This window comes from Coregonus lavaretus (genome assembly GCF_964263955.1).
Source record: "Coregonus lavaretus genome assembly, chromosome: 25".
Classification (NCBI taxonomy): domain Eukaryota; kingdom Metazoa; phylum Chordata; class Actinopteri; order Salmoniformes; family Salmonidae; genus Coregonus; species Coregonus lavaretus.
Genome location: NC_140012.1, coordinates 38,679,041 through 38,698,799, shown reverse-complemented (window position 1 = coordinate 38,698,799; position 19,759 = coordinate 38,679,041). Strand labels below are relative to the sequence as shown.

The 19,759-nt window shown below is 39.6% G+C and overlaps 1 protein-coding gene across 1 annotated transcript in view; it reads right to left on the bottom strand.

The window, feature by feature from the left end:
• Positions 1-7,856, bottom strand: part of LOC311100785 (ribosomal protein S6 kinase alpha-2) — a gene marked incomplete at both ends in the record, with an annotated part of 40,779 nt that extends 32,923 nt beyond the window's left edge. Inside the window, 4 exons of the mRNA XM_084141746.1 lie at positions 719-799; positions 2,377-2,458; positions 2,764-2,880; positions 7,758-7,856. Of these exons, the coding sequence (XP_083997872.1) occupies positions 719-799; positions 2,377-2,458; positions 2,764-2,880; positions 7,758-7,856 (379 nt within the window). The remainder of the gene's footprint in view (positions 1-718; positions 800-2,376; positions 2,459-2,763; positions 2,881-7,757) is intronic.
• Between the last annotated feature and the right edge of the window lie 11,903 nt (positions 7,857-19,759).

The following is a 19,759-nucleotide window of genomic DNA, read 5'->3' as shown; positions in this document are numbered from 1 at the left end:
ATACTCTCTGTTTGCCAGGGGCTGCTGTGGCAATACTCAGAGCAATACTCTCTGTTTGCCGGGGGCTGCTGTGGCAATACTCAGAGCAATACTTTCTGTTTGCCGGGGGCTGCTGTGGCAATACTCAGAGCAATACTCTCTGTTTGCCAGGGGCTGCTGTGGCAATACTCAGAGCAATACTTTCTGTTTGCCGGGGGCTGCTGTGGCAATACTCAGAGCAATACTCTATGTTTGCCAGGGGCTGCTGTGGCAATACTCAGAGCAATACTCTCTGTTTGCCGGGGGCTGCTGTGGCAATACTCAGAGCAATCCTCTCTGTTTCCCGGGGGCTGCTGTGGCAATACTCAGAGCAATACTCTCTGTTTCCCGGGGGCTGCTGTGGCAATACTCAGAGCATGCTAATAAAAAAGGAGGTGAGGTGCTTTGAGATGAATGATGGCTTTCGCTGTCTGAAGGGCTCCAGACGTCACTGAAATGTTTAGAGGGACGTGCCAAGCTTTATAAAACGCTTGGAGAGTTATTCAATGCAAGAACCAACTACATTTGATATCAAAACGTGTTTCTGCCTGCTGCCTGATGGCAGACCCATTCTAACAACGGATAACTAAAGACAATCTGGTCACATAATTATTTGGCTGTTTTAAAACAGGGTTTTCAGTTTGGACATGTCTCAGTGTTTGTTTTATGTATGTATGCCAGTCAGCATGGATGAGCTCACCGTAATGGAGTTTGACTATGAAGGGGTGGTTGACTTCAGCCAGAATATCTCTCTCCATTTTGGAACGCACCCGATCCCGGACTGAAAAACAGACAAAGCTTATCAAAGTAGTGGTAATGAATTAAGATACTTGTAGAACTGAATAGATGTTGACAAAAGCTATACATATTCAAACCATTATAGTTGGGCCGGTATCCGACGATACTGTATAAAATACCTCAGGTTTGAATTTCTATACTGTCAAAACTGTTGAAACTATGAAAACCTGGATACTGCCCAACCATGCATGAGTAAGGCATCTCCCTCACTAGTCAGCCACTTATCTGGTCCTGCAGTGGGAACATCATAGTATAATATAGACAGCTGCTTTCTACTAATCTATCTGTATTACCTAAGCCTTCTTCCTATGTCACCTGTGAAATGGAGGTCAGCTACTTCCTTATGAATGATTCTGTGTTAAAATCATAACACTGGGAGCCTCCCCTCAAGCACCTGTACTGCAATGCAGAATATTATGCCAGCTTCCTCTTGCAATGGCTCTCTGCTTTGCAGTGAGGACACTCCTGCAGCTGCGCCTGTATTATGTAAGCAAGGAGGACATCATCTCCATTTCCTGAGACAGGGACAAAAGGCTACATTATATATTTTTTGAGCTGATAAAAAAATGAGGATGTTTTTGACTTAGATTTGTTGAGTATAGGAAATTTAAGATATTTTTTTTTACTTATGCCAAAGAAACAGTTTGTCTGGATAGGGACTTCAATCATACCCTGATCATGTCTGTTTACTGTAATAATCAATCATTTACAATTTTGGTCATTTAGCAGATGCTCTTATCCAGAGTGCTTTACAGGAGCAATTAAGTTGAAATGCCTTGCTCAATGGCACATCGACAGATTTTTATCCTAGTTGGCTCGGGGATTCGAACCAGCGACCTTTCGGTTACTGGCCCAACACTCTTAACCGCTAGGCTGTTGCTGCCCTAATCATACCCTGATCATGTCTATTTACTGTAATAATCAATCATACCCTGATCATGTTTGTTTACTGTAATAATCAATCATACACTGATCATGTCTGTTTACTGTAATAATCAATCATACCCAGATCATGTATGTTTACTGTAATAATAAATCATACCCTGATCATGTCTGTTTACTGTAATAATCAATCATACCCTTATCATGTCTGTTTATTGTAATAATTAATCATACCTTGATCATGTCTGTTTACTGTAATAATCAATCATACCCCGATGATGTCTGTTTACTGTAATAATCAATCATACCCTGATCACGTCTGTTTACTACAATAATCAATCATACCCTGATCATGTCTGTTTACTGTAATAATAAATCATACCCTGATCACGTCTGTTTACTACAATAATCAATCATACCCTGATCATGTCTGTTTACTGTAATAATCAATCATACCCTGATCACGTCTGTTTACTACAATAATCAATCATACCCTAATCATGTCTGTTTACTGTAATAATCAATCATACCCTAATCATGTCTGTTTACTACAATAATCAATCATACCCTAATCATGTCTGTTTACTGTAATAATCAATCATACCCTGATCATGTCTGTTGATTGTAATAATCGGTCTTAGGAAGATTGGGCTGATGAAAAACATACATAATAAGTACCTTTTAGTGTTGCTTTCCTTAACACTTTCATGGCATAAAGCTGTCCTCTGTCAGAGCCTCTGATTTTTCTCACCAGGAACACCTGTGGATGAGATGAATATCAAATCAAATCAAAGTGTATTGGTCGTGTACACAGATCTGCAGGTGTTATAGCAGGTGCAGCGAAATGCTTGTGTTACTAGCTCCAACAGTGCAGTAGAATGTCTAACAAATACAATACAAATACACAACAACAACAAAGATTATTCTGAATATCAGATTGTAACAGTAACAGTAATGTCAGATTGAACAGTAGGGGAAAGGGTCACAAATGCCTAGTACACATACAGAACAGAGTAGGTATAACATACTGTAGATCCAAACATCTTAATCAAGGTATATGCTTACCTTTCCATAGGAGCCTTGGCCTAGCACTTTCAGCAGCTCAAACTGGGAGGGGTCTGCCTTTTCAAATCCCTCTTTGGTGTGCTGGCTGATGTCGATCTCTTTCAGGATGCCATCGTCCTGCAGGGAAACAGATGGCCCTCATATCAAACCAATCAAGTGATGACAGGAATAGAGAGAACACCCATGTTGTTCCAGAGACACCGGGAGAGCCAGAGAGAGGGATTTAGACAGATGTCCAACCCGGGGAAGTCCCATTTTATCAGGGCCAACAGAGACTAGTCAACTATAATGACAGCAGAGTCATCAGAAGAAACTAGGCATGACTATGAGGATAGAACATGTACATTGCTATCAAACTCTCTGCCCTTAGTATCCTCAATGTCCACACATATCCACGTTAACCGGTAACAACAGGACGATTTGAAACAGTTGTTGTAAGCTAACAATCAGAGGGTGACCTTGGCCACAGAACCACTGAGGTATAATAAGAACCAGCCAGTAGTCCATCCTGTTCCCCTCATATCAGGGGAGATTAGTGTGAGCATGTTTTGCGTGAGTGGGGCTGTGTGGCTGGCAGTAGAGCGAGCACTCTGGCTATTAATGCTGTCTTCATGGCGTGCCTCTGAAATGTGCCGACCACAGCATGTGAGAGTCCTGCCCTGACCATTGCTGATTGATGCAGAATCTGTCACGCTGACACAGCTGAGAGCCTGGTAAAACCGGCTTATCTCATTCACAGCAAAACAAATACAAATACAACAAACAGTCACATAACCCTTTGTATACAATACGTCGTTGGGATGGAATAAAAAGGATGCTTTTCAAATCCAAATATGCAGATTTGTCTCTTCTGATTTATGTGAATCTATTGCTTCTCCTCCACTACACCACGTTAAATACAGCATTGAATAGGAAGAAAGTAATGTATCATGTGGATATTCAAGAATCAATGGATTAAGGATGACCTCTGTGGGGGCTCTAGAAAATAAAAAGCAAATAAGTGAAACAATGTGGTTAGAAATGCTCCCAGTCCATCTGTGGCTATTCAACCTGTCAGTTCCATAGAGACAGTGGACTTTTCATCATTTTCAAACCTCCAACACCTCGACACTCTGCTGTTTCAAAGTCAACAAAGAACGCAGGTTGCAATTAGTCATGATGCCTTGTCCAAGCAGTGATATTCCACATTAACCAGCACACTATCTATTTATACTAGTTAAAGCATCTGTTTTGTTTTCCAAAATAGGCCTGTATTTGATTTAGAATAATTGGTAGCAAACTACACCATTTTAGACCTCAGAGAATTGCTTTTATTATCGTAATATCAAACAAACATTAAGAAGAGAAAACAACAATACTCCTACAAATCAGCAAGAAAGCAAGCAAGGATTTGGCCCAGTTCCACATAGCAGTCTTTCACACTATTCTAAAATACTGTAACGGAACAGAATGGAATAGAATAGAATGAAAAATCTACCTGTGAAGGGAGTCTACCTGTGAGGGGAGTCTACCTGTGAAGGGAGTCTACCTGTGAAGGGAGTCTACCTGTGAGGGGAGTCTACCTGTGAGGGGAGTCTACCTGTGAGGGGAGTCTACCTGTGAGGGGAGTCTACCAGGTAGTACTAGTAGGTTTTTACAGTATCCAAACAGTATTTTGTTAAATAAACTCTAGTGATGATTATCTTATTGAATCAAAAGTATAAACAACCGTTGTCCAACTACTACTCTTTGCCAATAAACATGGACGACAGCGTGACATGTTGCGTAGTGTATCCTGAACACCACGGTTTATTATCTGGGTCAACAGCTGTTGATGGTGTGTATTTCGAAATAATCTCTTTGATTGAAAAGGTAAACTTGGCAAAATGGCTCAGTCAGTTGGACCATAGTGCTTGCAATACAATAATTGTAGGTATGATTCCTGCATGGGCCATATGGATAAAAACATCTGGTAAATGCTGTAGCTCAATAGTGATTGAGTTGGTCAGTGTCACACATCTGTAAAGACCCTAGTCTAAGGCCTAAACAATATGCTTTCTTAATGACTAATGATATCTAGCTACAAGGGTGTCTTCATCCTAATAAAGTATATATTAATGACAATATCATGAAAATCACTTAGCGATTTGCTAAATAGAATCAATTTCTTGTGCGATTCCTGATACAGCCAGGATTACTCATGAGGCAATCATACCCCATGATGTCATAAGCACTCTCATATCTAAATCCATCAGCTATTGTTTTGAATATTGTCTCCATATATTTATTTGTATGTACAGTAAGTTAATCATGCTTAGCATGCCTCAGTGTATTGCAGATGACTTCTAGACTGACTAAATGTTTGGTATAACCTAGTTTGAAGTATTATGTCTAGTGTGTAATGTGGATGGAGGTTTGGTACATGATGGCAACCCACTTGGCAAAAATTGGTTGAATCAACGTTGTTTCCACGTCATTTCAACAAAACAATTATATGTGACGTAAAACTGATTGGATTTGCAAAAAGTAATCAACGTAAGATAATTTAGTATTTTTTTCACACAACATTTAACCTAAATCCAATGACATTATGACATTTTTTGTTGATTTCATGTTGAATTCACATTAGTTGAAAACTCAACCAAATGTAAATCAAAAGTAGACATTGAAAGGACGTCTCTGTCTAGAGGGAACATATTATATCAGAGAGGCTGGTCTGTCTGCACATCTTGCTATGACACAGTCAGGAAGGATTACAAAGAGCCGTCAAAGTGAATCTCATTGCTACTGATAACTGCACACAGACATAGAAGCATTCTGTAACACAAACAGTCACAAGCAGTGACATATCTATAACCCCCAAGCAATGTTTACACCAGGGATGGGCAACTTTGATGGGGGTGGGGGCCACAAAAAGTCTAAACTCATCATGAGGGTCCACAGTTGCTCGCGGGTGTGCGTAACCACATTCCTGGTTTACACAAACAGTACCATTAGCTAACACTTAGGACCCAACTAGTCTGAAAACATTTGCTGAGTACATAAAAGCCAAGTGAAACATGCAATACAGAGAAACAAGTTGTGAGTAGGCAACAAGGGTATTGTATTGGCTGCTACAGATATTGTACACATCACTCTAACCATGACTCTTCTCCAAGGTCAGATATCTGGCAAAAAATCTTTGTCCTACAATGCCAAATGCAATTAAACTCAATAAAAACTCAATATTGTTGAGAGAAAATAGCTGCTTACCTGAGGTCTTAACTTTGAATTCACTGAGGCAAGTATGTCAACACTGGTCATCTTAACAGCAAGTTATTTGAAAGCTCAGCAAGAAAGGACAAAATTAAATGCGGCTAGAAACAGTTTCTACAATACATGGAAAAAGAGGATAGGCATGCGGGCGGTTAAATTGGGATGGAGAATTTGTTTTGTGTATTTGTATGTCAACTTCGCAAAATGAATTTACATGTAAATGATCCATAAAGTATATTGTATGGTATTGTATAGTATTGTACAGAGTTCCACCCATAGTAATTTAATAGGATATACTGTATGTGGTTCCACCACTTTAGAAGGCATCTAACTATGCGGGAATCCCTTGTTGTGCCTTTAACCAGCGCCAACATTCAGCACCATGGACAGTACCGCAATCAACGCAACTGGACAAAAGACTGATTGCAGATTCAGCACCATGGCTGCTGAACAGCACCGTGTCCAGGTAGCTTTGCAATGTGGTGAATCAAAAGGTGAAGATTACAATCCCCTGGGTCGTGATTGGGTCGTGGTTGGGTCGTGGTTGGGTCGTGGTTGGGTCGTGGTTGGGTCGTGATTGGGTCGTGGTTGGGTCGTGGTTGGGTCGTGGTTGGGTTGGATGTGTGTGTCTATTGTTCCAATTCCTCTTTCACCTGAAACTTAGAATTGTAAAACTAGGCCTACAGAATAAAGTGAAGATCATTGGAAATAGGTCTACTGCTCTCTTGGTTTCATGATTCAATATTTCAGTCCAAATCTAATAAATAATACATTATTTTAAAGGGTAATCTGCGGTTCAAACAATAACAAAGCGGGTAAAGAAATGGGGCTGGAGAAATATAACCTCTCTCAAATTCATAGATGGGGCTTTAAATGCAAGGACTGACCATCCATGAGATCAAAATGATATAGTTTTGATTACGGTACATTGTTTACAAACAATGGAGTAACACAAGCTTATATTATGGGTTCTGATGGGGTTTAACTGTTGAACTAAAGCTCATGAGGAAAAATAAGTTATATTCATCAAGAATCAATTAAAGTAGCCCATATAAAAGTCAAAACATTTCCCTAATAAACAAATGTGCAAGTAGGCCTAGCTACAACAAATCCAAAATGCATTAGGCCTATATTAGGCTTTTTTAAATGTACAAAATGAAAAAAATAGCTATAAACAACAGAACGCGGCGGGGAACGTATTCAACAAGCAAAGCAACTTAGTCCATAAAATATAATTTGGCTTGTAATAGTAGCATAGTCTATAAGAAACATACTCAGGTATCGTGATTTAATTCATTTTAAGGTAGCTAGGTACGGACAACAACATATCACAGTCATAGTAAGTAAAACGTTCCTCAATAAAAGCAGCTATCAGAAAAGTAAGTGCTAGTAAGACAAGACAAGTGCAAATGTTTGTGCAGGAACACCTGTAGGCCTATCTGTCGGATTCAGGCTTGTTGTGGCACAGCAATACCACGCTATACAAAATTCAACATGATTTTTTAAGCATGAAAATGTTGCGCAATGTTAGGTTACAAAGCTTGTCAAAATACTGAAATTGAACTGGCAAGTGTAGCCTAATATCATGTCAGGTATAACAACAAAACAACACCGGTAAGGTTCCACAAAACATCCTACAACCTACCACAATATTATTGAGTGACAGCAGTGGCAGCTGAATCACACCATTAGCAAATAATGACTCTACGTTATGGCGCACACAGGTGACACAAAATAGCAATACTCAACAATATACTAACCTCTAATCTGCAGAGGTTCGAGGTTTTGGACCGTGACTTCTTCCGAAGGTAGACAGAAAACCATCTCCTAACTGTAAATTTCCGCATGTTCGTGTCCATTGCGCCCTGCTTCAGATCTGCACTGGCAGTTTATATTTGCCCAACACCTAAATCCAGATCAGCGCACAACAAAAGGGATTTAGCGTCCTCCCAGTCACTCTCTTCTAATCCATACTTCCTATACGGCAGATAAACAGCCACCAGGAAAACCTTTGCGATTTGGTCACTGTTGACACCGCTGCAGTGTCTGTCCTTCCTTGCTACGGCGCAATGCTTTGATTTGACAGTGGCATCCAATCAGCAGTGATTCTGGCGAGTGTCCTCAGCACCCGCCGCTATCCCTTGCGTACCGCTGAATCAGCACGAGCAGTGAGTGATGCAATGTGAGGCGAGCGAGGGCTCTCCTCCTCCTCTCCAACATTCGGATTCTTCTTTTCGCGCACAATCAAAGAGGATTTTTACCGTTGGTAGTCAAGTAGAGAACTCCCCTTCTCGATCAACAGAGAGCAGCTAATCCACATATCAACGAGGGTGGACACTGCAGAGAGCAGCATGCAATGTTGGTATGAAGCCTAGTGAAATGCTGAGGTCTCATCTGTCATCATTAGGAATGTTAGGGATGCATAGATCACAGGTGAACGTGTGGTAGTGTTTATAAAATGGTTATAAGAAGCTGACAAGGCAAACCACGTTTACATAATTTAGGATGCCTGTAATATAACCTGTACTCCCCATGGGTTACATTTTGTTGGTAAATCAGTCAATTGAAATGGATAACCCATTGCGTAAAGATGGATTGAGATGTTGTGTCACTGGCCTATACACAATACCCAATAAAGTCCAAGTGGAATTATGTTTTTAGAAATTTTTACAAATTAATTAAAAATGAAAAGCTGAAATTTGTTGAGTCAATATGTATTCAAATACGTTGTTATGTTCAGAAGTAAACTAAATAAGTTCAGGAGTAAACATTTGCTTAACAAGTCACACAATAAGTTGCATAGACTCACTCTGTGCTCAGTAAGTGTTTAACATGATTTTTAAATTACTACCTCATCTATGTACCCCACACATACAATTATCTGTAAGGTCCCTCAGTCGAGGAGTGAATTTCAAACACAGACTCAACCACAAAGACCAGTAAGGTTTCCCAATGCCTTGCAAAGAAGGTTACCCATTGGTAGATGGGTAAAAACAAGAAAAAAAAAGATGTTGAATATCCCTTTGAGCATGGTGAAGTTATTAATTACACTTTGGATGCTGTATCAATACACCCATTCACTATAAGGATACAGGCGTCCTTCCTAACTCCGTTGCTGGAGAGGAAGGAAGCCGCTCAGGGATTTCACCATGAGGCCAATGGTGACTTTAAAACAGTTACAGAGTTTAATGGCTGTGATAGGAGAAAACTGAAGATGGATCAACAACTTTGTAGTTACTCCACAATACTAACCTAAATGACAGAGTGAAAAGAAGGAAGCCTGTACAGAATAAAATATTCTGAAACATGCATCCTGTTTGCGATAAGACACTAAAGTAAAACTGCAAAAAATGTGGCAAAGAAATGAATACAAAGCGTTATGTTGGGGCAAATCCAAAACAACACATCACTGAGTACCACTCGTCATATTTTCAAGCATGGTGGTGGCTGCATCATGTTATGGGTATGCTTGTCATCGGCAAGGACTAGGGAGTTTTTTAGGATAAAACAAAATGGAATAGAGCTAAGCACAGGCAAAGTCCTAGAGTGTAACCTGGTTCAGTTTGCTTTCCAATAGACATTGGGAGACAAATTCACCTTTCAGCAGGACAATAATCTAAAACACAAGTACAAATATCCACTGGAGTTGCTTACCAAGACGACATTTAATGTTCCTGTATGGCCTAGTTAAAGTTTTTACTTACAATCAGCTTGAAAATCTATGTCAAGACTTGAAAATGGCTGTTTAGCAAAGATCAACAACCAACTTGACAGAGCTTGAAGAATTTAAAAAATAATAATGTGCAAATATTGTACAATCCAGGTGTGCAAAGCTCTTAGAGACTTACGTAGAAAGACTCAGCTGTAATTGCTGCCAAAGGTGATTCTAACATGTATTGTGTCACATCCCTGAGTCAATACATGTTAGAATCACCTTTGGAAGCGATTTAAGTCAAAACTGTAACTAGGCCATTCAGGAACATTCAATGTCAAAATATTTCTGCATTTTATTTTCAATACATGTGCAAAAAATTCTAAAAACTATATTTTCACTTTGTCATTATGGGAGTATTGTGTGTAGATGGGTGAGAGAAAACAAATATTTAATCCATTTTGAATTCAGGCTGTAACACAACAAAATGTGGAATAAGTCAAGGGGTATGAATACTTTCTGAAGGCACTATAGACTAACTTACCAGTCTAAAATGTTTTTGCTGACATGCTAATTGAGTGACTGTCAGTGACTGACATAACAAGAGAAAACTGCTGATGTACAACCACATTTAGAAATTGCACCTTATGTATTCTACCATTCTAACTCTCAATAGTAGGTTGAGAACCCGACTGAGTTCCTAAAATATTATTCCTATTTACTTTTTTGTCGGGGGCCCCCTAGCGGCTGGGGGCCCTAAGCGACCACTTATGTCGCTTATGCCTGGAGCCGGCTCTGCCCATGACTTGTCTCTATAGAGGCCTACCACCTAACCCAATGACCTGTCTCTATAGAGACCTACCACCTAACCCTATGACCTGTCTCTATAGAGGGCTACCACCTAACCCTATGACCTGTCTCTGTAGAGGGCTACCACCTAACCCTATGACCTGTCTCTATAGAGGCCTACCACCTAACCCTATGACCTGTCTCTATAGAGGGCTACCACCTAACCCTATGACCTGTCTCTATAGAGGCCTACCACCTAACCCTATGACCTGTCTCTATAGAGGCCTACCACCTCACCCTATGACCTGTCTCTATAGAGGCCTACCACCTAACCCTATGACCTGTCTCTATAGAGGCCTACCACTTCACCCTATGACCTGTCTCTATAGAGGCCTACCACCTAACCCTATGACCTGTCTCTATAGAGGCCTACCACCTCACCCTATGACCTGTCTCTATAGAGGCCTACCACCTAACCCTATGACCTGTCTCTATAGAGGGCTACCACCTAACCCTATGACCTGTCTCTATAGAGGCCTACCACCTAACCCTATGACTTGTCTCTATAGAGGGTCATCACAGGGCAGCTACAAATACATAAGAAACTTTGAATTGGCTTACTGTGTAGAGATTGTTTATGAATTCATGCATTAGACCAACAATATAGTGAGAGTATCTTTGCAGCTGGTGAAAGTGGTACCTAATCTAATGCTCTAAACAATGAGGGATGAAATTCATGTACAAATCTGATGATGCTTACAGAGCCAGCCTCACTGAAACCTTCAAATATAACATATTTGTCTCCTTCTGCGTGTGCAGCTTAGAGGTAGCTAGGTGAGAAATACCTAGTGCACAGTGGATTTCATTTTTTTCAACATTCAGATGTTCCACATTCATCAGAGCATGCACTACAAAACGCTTAAATGAACATGCAGACATTGCCTATGTCTGGGACTGGTGGGATTAGATTGCACTTCAGAAGTATCAGAAGTAAAACCAAACAGTAGTAACGGTTGTTACTGGCCATATAGGGAAGCTTGCTTCTGTTCTCACAAAGGGGACAATGCCTCTGAGAATAATGAGTTTATATACTGTACATAATTCAGAGGCTATGCGAGGACATCTCGTGTATATCCCTGATTTAGAGGCTATGGGAGGACATCTGTGATCCATCCCTGATCCAGAGGCTATGGGAGGACAGGACACCAGAAGGGCATACACAACTTTCCATACACCTGTAAATTAAGAATCTTGACATTTTGAACAAATCTTATGGTGAACAAATTATTGCGGCTTACAAAGACCAAATGTAGTACTCTTTCCCATAAAGCTTCTACATTTTTACATTTAGTCAGCTTCTACAGCTGTTGTTCGTTTAAAGCAGAGACATACTGTTATAGTCTACAAGGCTTGCATACATTGCAGGTGGTCTGTCTACAGTAAATGTGAACATTTCCATATTATCTAATTCCTTTGGACATCACAATGCATGGCTTATCTCTGCCTCTGGCCATCTGCAGGACTGACTGCAATTTATTACGCCCTGGTGGGTGGGATATTTGCAAGTACAAACAGAAATATCTGAGTGATCCTGCAAGAATCTGTCCGTATGTTAATATCTGTGGTTTTATTTAAAAAAAAATATGTAACCTTTATTTAACTAGGCAAGTCAGTTAAGAACAAATTCTTATTTACAATGACGGCCTATACCGGCCAAACCCGGACGACGCTGGGCCAATTGTGCGCCGCCCTATGGGACTCCCAATCACGGCCGGTTGTGATACAGCCTGGAATCGAACCAGGGGGTCTGTAGTGACTCCTCAAGCACTGAGATGCAGTGCCTTAAGACCGCTGCACCACTTGGGAGCCCAAATAATGCTCAAATAACGAGATAATGAGTCATCCGACATTATGAATTAAATTGTTTTTTTAATTAAATTGTCCCCCCCTATTTTTAGGGTATTCTTTCTTAAAACTGCATTGTTGGTTAAGGGCTTGTAAGTAAGCATTTCACTGTTGTATTCGGCGCATGTGACAAATAAAATTGGATTTGATTTTGATTTGAATATCTTACCTAGAAAAAGCCAAAGACAGAATGCACACTTTACATTAGATTGTCATGGAGTACTGTCTGACAAAGATAATAAAGGTCACAAAACCAATCGTTCAAATGCACAGTTTAGATTAGATTGTCATGGAGTACTGTCTGACAAAGATAATAAAGGTCACAAAACCAATCGTTCAAATGCACACTTTAGATTAGATTGTCATGGAGTACTGTCTGACAAAGATAATAAAGGTCTCAAAACCAATCCTTCATATCTATGGAGAGTCCCTGCAGTGACTACATTAAGTACTTGTGGCACTTCAAAACAATGTCAGGATTTGAAATGTAAACCCCACTTTAAAAAGTCAACACCCTATTTGCAATGACAATGTCAAGACTTCAAAGAACATGCTTTAGTGCAGGGGTCGACAACATGCAGCCCGCGGACCAAAACAATGTAATCAAGGTATGAAATTATTGTTATTTTCAAATATAATTTATTTTTAGGCTTAGTTGTGGTCTATTTGCAGTGTACAAATTATTACAATTATGTTCCGGCCCCCCGACAATCAGCTCCTACAAAAATCGTCCCGCGGCTACACCTGCTTTAGTGGATATAAGCATCTAAAATGTTCCCTTTGGAGCAACTGTATAGCAAAAGTGTTGCGGACTGTTTCACAAAACAAACATCAGAGAGGAAAGGTAAATACCTGTCAATTTGTGGAAAAATCACCCTGATTAACTCTTTAGTATTATCCCAGTTTACCTATTTGCTTATGGTCTTGCCTACGCCTAGCGAACAGTTTTTTAAATTATATGAGAAAAAATATTCCATTTTATTTGGAACGGCAAGCCAGACAAAATAAACGGGCCTATTTATTTAATGAATATGAATTCGGAGGACAGAAATTATTAAATATTAAAGCATTAGTAAAAGCTTCAGTCATACAAAAGTTATACTTAAATCCGAACTGGTTCTCAAGCAAATTTGTAAGATTGTCTCACCCAATGTCCAAGAATGGCCTTTTTCCCTTTATTCAGATTACAACCACTCATTTTCAGTTATTTGAAAAGGAAATCATCTCCCAAATATCACTATTTCTAAAACAAGCCATAGAAAGTTGGTTGCAATTTCAATTTAATCCTCCAGAAACGACAGAACAAATAATGCAACAAATATTGTGGTTAAATTCAATTGACAAATTGACAAAAAACCTTTATTTTTTGACAAAATGTTTAAAAAAGTTATAATCTTCGTAAATGATATCATCGGTAGGACTGGTGGAGTTATGTCGCACATGCAGCTAACAAAAACATATGGAAATGTCTGCTCTACCCAAAATTACAACCAAATAATTGCAGCCTTACCGCAAAAATGGAAGAGGAAAGTGGAAGGGGGAGAAAGTAAGGAACTTGTCTGTCGGCCTTGCATTAAAGAACATAATTGGTTAAGGAAAACTGTGATAAATAAAAAAGTATATCAGTTTCATTTAAGCACCAAAGGATTGACAGCCATCCCATATAGATTGCATAATAGTTGGTAAGAGATTTTTGACGTACCGATCCCATGGCATAGTGTTTATGAACTGACACACAAAACGACACCGGATTCCAAAATTAGAATCTTTCAATTTAAATTATTATATACAATTCTTGCTACCAATAGAATGTTATTTATATGGAGGATACAATCTTCCCAGCTCTGCAGATTTTGCTGCGAAGAGACAGAATCATTAGATCATTTGTTTTGGTACTGTCCATTTGTAGCTTGTTTTTGGACACAGGTCCAGGAATGGCAAAAGGATTGCAATATTTACCTGGAGCTAACCTTGCAGATAGCATTACTGGGTGATCTGAAAAGTCACAGTCGATCGATCAATAATATAATAATACTTTTAGCAAAAATATTTATTTTTAATTCACAATCTGTAGAAACAATGAGAATAGAAAGGTTCAGAACTTTTGTAAAACATCACAGTACAGTTGAAATATATATGGCAAATAGAAATCCTATATGGATGGTGTTAAGAGATAGATGGGAGGTGTTGAATGGAGTTGAAGGATGGAACTAATAACAACTAACAACAAATAATAACAAGATAACTAATAATGTAAGCATACTGTGTCCATAATAAGTATATAGGTTGTATGTTGGGAGCTTTTGGGAAAGAGCACAGTTAGAAAGATATGGCATATAGAAGCAAACCGGATGGACATCATGAAAATGATCGGAGAGGTTGAGAGTAGAAGAAGTACAGGAGAAAAAACAAACAAAATATAATTATTGTAAAATTGACTGTGTCCATAAAATGTAGGTAGTAAGTATAGACCGGAAGTAGAGGCCTGGGCGTTGTTGTTCACTAATTTACCCCAAGTAGGGAAAGGATGGCGGGGTTGAAAAGTAATAAAGGGGAGTATATATATATAAAAACATGGGGGATTGGAAGTGATGCAGACAATTACATTGATGGAAGTTACAATCTATCTGCAATATTAAGCTGATCTACCCCCCCAAAAAAAAAAAAAAAAAAAAATTCAGAGAGGATATCATTCAAAAAGCTTTACCATGTCTGTCTTGAAATACCCGCTTTCCATACAGTAATTAACCTGGAAGGGATTGAACCATCTTGGTTTCTTCTATCTGACTGGGATTCATGATGGAGCACTGTTCCTCCTATTAAAGGAAATGTTCCTAGTTGCAATAACGTCCTAAGCATCTGTTCAAGACGTATCAAGAAGACATGTCTATGTGCAATTTCTTTATTTTAGATTCAGGCGGTGTGAAAAACAATTCAGTCATCACTACAGTTTGTACAGCAGCAATATGGCCAGCACATAATTATACTGGACATGATCCCACTCTGAGAACACAGATGGAATGTGGGACTTATCATGCAAACAATTCCTCATAGAACCTACAGGTGTTGTGTGGAACCTAACTACTATGCTTACATTGCCAAGACACACTGAGTATATCAAATTAGGTAAGTACAGTACAGTACATCAAGCTCTGGATCCTCAGCCATGCTCCTCCCAAGTATGTATTGCATTTTTACAATTCAAAACTTCTCGAATACACTGAAGAGACTGTCACATCAGCAACTTTTAAAGATGCAGAGAAGTGTGTTACGTAATACAGGAGTCTGAGGTAAATCGGACTGATCACAAAACTTCTCTCCACAAAATTCTTCAGTTTTCTCAGTTTGTATGCTGAAAATATAAAATAGCATTATTATTTTTCAAATATAGTGCCTATAGAAGGTCTCCACCCCCTTTCAAAATGTTCACCTGTTGTAGCCTTACAGTGCATTGGGAAAGTAGTCAGACCCCTTGACTTTTTCCACATTTCGTTATGTTACAGCCTTATTCTAAAATGAATTAAATTGTTTTTTTCCCCCTCATCAATCTACACACAATACCCCATAATGACAAAGCAAAAACAGGTTTTTAGAAATGTTTAAAACATAAAATACATTAAAAATGAAATATAACATTTACATAACTATTGAGACCCTTTACTCAGTACTTTGTTGAAGCACCTTTGGCAGCGATTACAGCCTTGTGTCTTCTTGGGTATGACGCTACAAGCTTGGCACACCTGTATTTGGGGAGTTTCTCCAATTCTTCTCTGCAGATCCTCTCAAGCTCTGTCAGGTTGGATGGGGAGCGTCGTTGCACAGCTATTTTAAGGTCTCTCCAGAGATGTTGGATCGGGTTAAAGTCCAGGCTCTGGCTGGGTCACTTAAGGACATTCAGAGACTTCAATCTTGGTTTCATCAGAGAGTTCAATCTTGGTTTCATCAGACCAGAGAATCTTGTTTCTCATGGTCTGAGAGTCCTTTTGGTGCCTTTTGGCAAACTCTAAGCGGGCTGTCATGTGCCTTTTAGGAGTGGCTTCCGTCTGGCCACTCTAGGCCTGATTGGTGGAGTGCTGCAGAGATGGTTTTCCTTCTGGAAGGTTCTCCCATCTCCACAGAGGAACTTTGGAGCTCTGTCAGAGTGACCATCGGGTTCTTGGTCACCTCCCTGACCAAGGCCCTTCTCCCCCGATTGCTCAGTTTGGCCGGGCAGCCAGCTGTAGGAAGAGTCTTGGTGGTTCCAAACTTCTTCCATTTAAGAATGATGGGGAGCACTGTGTTCTTGGGGACCTTCAATCCTGCAGACATTTTTTGGTACCCTTCCCCAGATCTGTGCCTTGACACAATCCTGTCTCGGAGCTCTACGGACAATTCCTTCGACCTGATGGCTTGGTTTTTGTCTGACATGCACTTTCAACTGTGGGACCTTATATAGACAGGTGTGTGCCTTTCCAAATCATGTCCAATCAATTGAAATGACCACAGGTGGACTCCAATCAAGTTGTAGACACATCTCAAGCATGATCAATGGAAACACGATGTACCTGAGCTCAATTTTGAGTCTCATAGCAAAGGGTCTGAATACTTATGTAAATAAGGTATCTGTTCTTTATTTGATATACATTTGCAAAAATGTCTAAAAACCTGTTTTTGCTTCGTCATTATGGGGTAGAATAAGGCTGTATCGTAACAAAAGGTGGAAAAAGGCAAGGGGTCTGAATACTTTCCGAATGCACTGTATACTGTAGCCTGGAATTAAAATAGTTTCCCCCCCTATTGATCTACACATATTACCTCACAACTTCCATGTTAAGAAAAAATACTATTCATAAAAAATTAAAAAATTAATATAAAAATAAATAAAAATTAAATAGCTTGTTTAGATAAGTGTCCACCCCCTTGTGTGTTAAATTGAAGTGATTCACATGATTTCAGGATAAATTCAACAGTTGCTGTAGGTTCCCTCTGCTGAGTAGTGAATTGCAAAGCAAACGCTCAACCATTAGCACCAATGAGCTTTCAAAACAACTACAGGACAAAGTAGTGGAAAGGCACAGATCAGAGGATGGGTATAAATCGAATATCTCTTGAATATCCCTTGGAGCACGGTGAAGACCATTATTATTAATGTGACAACAATATCAAATCAATTTATTGTGACATGCTTTGTAAACAACAGGTGTAGACTAACAGTGAAATGCTTACTTACGGGCCCTTCCCAACAATGCAGAGAGAATTATTATTTTTTAATAGAAAAATAATAACACGAGGAATAAGCACAATAACACCCCCAAGCATGCCACAAATCTGACAAGTGTGGTAGGGTGGCAAGAAGGAAGCCATTACTCAAGAAAGCCCTCCTTGAATCCTGTTTGAAGTATGCAAAACAACACTCATGAGATTCTGTAGCCATGTGTCAAAAGGTTTTGTGGTCTGACGAAACTAAAATCACAAAATTGTATCTAAATGCAAAGCGTTACGTTTGGCGCAAAACCAACATGGCACATCATCCAAAGAACACCATCCCTACTGTGAAGCATGGTGGTGGCAACATCATGTTATGGGGATGTTTTATGTTTTGTTTTACCCCATATGTAACTCTGTGTTGTTTTTATCGCACTGCTTTGCTTTATCTTGGCCAGGTCGCAGTTGTAAATGAGAACCTGTTCTCAACTGGCTTACCTGGTTAAATTAAGGTGAAATAAAAAAATAAAAAAATAAATAAAATGTTTCTCATAGTCAGAGACCGGCACTTATCAGGATAGAAGAAAATATTTATGGAGCAATGTACAGAAAAGTCCTTGAGGAAAACCTACTGACCTCTGCAAGAAAGCTGAAACTGGAATGGAAGTTCACCTTTCAGCATGACAATGACCCGAAGCAAACAAGCCAAAGCTACAGTGGAGTGGCTAAGGAATAAAAAGGTAAATGTCCTTGAATGGCCCAGTCATAGCCCTGACCTAAATCCAATCGAACATTTGTGGCATGACTTGAAGATTGCTGTCCATTAACGATCCCCAAGGAACTTGACAGCTTGAACAGTTTTGTAAAGAATATTTGGTCAAATATTGTCTAACCTAGGTGTGCAAAGTTGGTAGAGCGCTATCCCAACAGACTCACAGCTGTAATTGTTGCCAAAGGTGCTTCCACCAAGTATTAACTCAGGGGGTTTTTACCCCCCCAAAAACATGGTGTGTCCTTATTAGCTGTGTTTGTATCAGAGCTGTGCTGTGTTTGTATCAGAGCTGTGTTTGTATCAGAGCTGTGTTTGTATCAGAGCTGTGCTGTGTTTGTATCAGAGCTGAGCTGTGTTTGTATCAGAGCTGTGTTTGTATCAGAGCTGTGTTTGTATCAGAGCTGTGTTTGTATCAGAGCTGTGCTGTGTTTGTATCAGAGCTGTGTTTGTATCAGAGCTGTGCTGTGTTTGTATCAGAGCTGAGCTGTGTTTGTATCAGAGCTGTGTTTGTATCAGAGCTGTGTTATAATGCTGAAAATATTTTGGGCATCAGTGCTGTACCCCCCTGATAAGAATTAGGTGCATGTTTCCTCTAGGATCAGACTATGACAGATACAAATCAACATCAATAGCTAATAGAAATCAGTGATGAGGTTGTGTGCCAGCCAAAACTAATTGCACTACCTAGACACCAATTAGTAAGGAAATGTATAAGAAAAACATGTTCATTTCAGTGCCTCATTGATTTAACCACCCATGTGATTTAACCACCTGATGTGCTGTGCTGTGCAGTGAAGTCCACAAGTGAAGGGAAAAGGTGAGAGGAGGAGAGCGCATAGATGCGAGAAGGAATTCTAAAACGAGCAAAATTATCATGCTGTTTGTATGTGGCTGCTATGAAAGTGAACTGTGTTTGCGTGTGATCAGGGGTGTCTTCATTGCACTGATTCTGTTAAAATGTTTCTTAAACGGAAGCAAACGGAACGAAACAGGGATAAACATACCTGAATGTGTCCAATAGAAACTCTTGTTTCAAAGCTGTTGGTCTAATGATTAGCTAGATGTGGGCAAGAGTGTGCAAGGCGGTATTGAATGTGTCACTGTCTGTCACCTTAATTACTCACATTTGTCTCTCGACCGGTAGGTTGTAGCAACCTCATGATGAGTATAGGGAAAATTACTATCATGTAGTTGCCGAAACCTATCGATGTTACATTGAGCTGGGTGAATGGAATATGAATGACACTCATCCAATATGCTGTAATAGAAATAAGGCCATGCTCATAAAATTAAAATAAAATCCTCCCTTATCTTAAACGTCACCGACCGCCACTGACTCAAACCATCAATGAATCTTCTTATCACATTAATTCAGACATTAAATCATTAAACAGGACAAACTATACTGCATAATTCCCCATAAATAGTATTGTAGTGCAGTGTGTGACAGTTTTTACTAT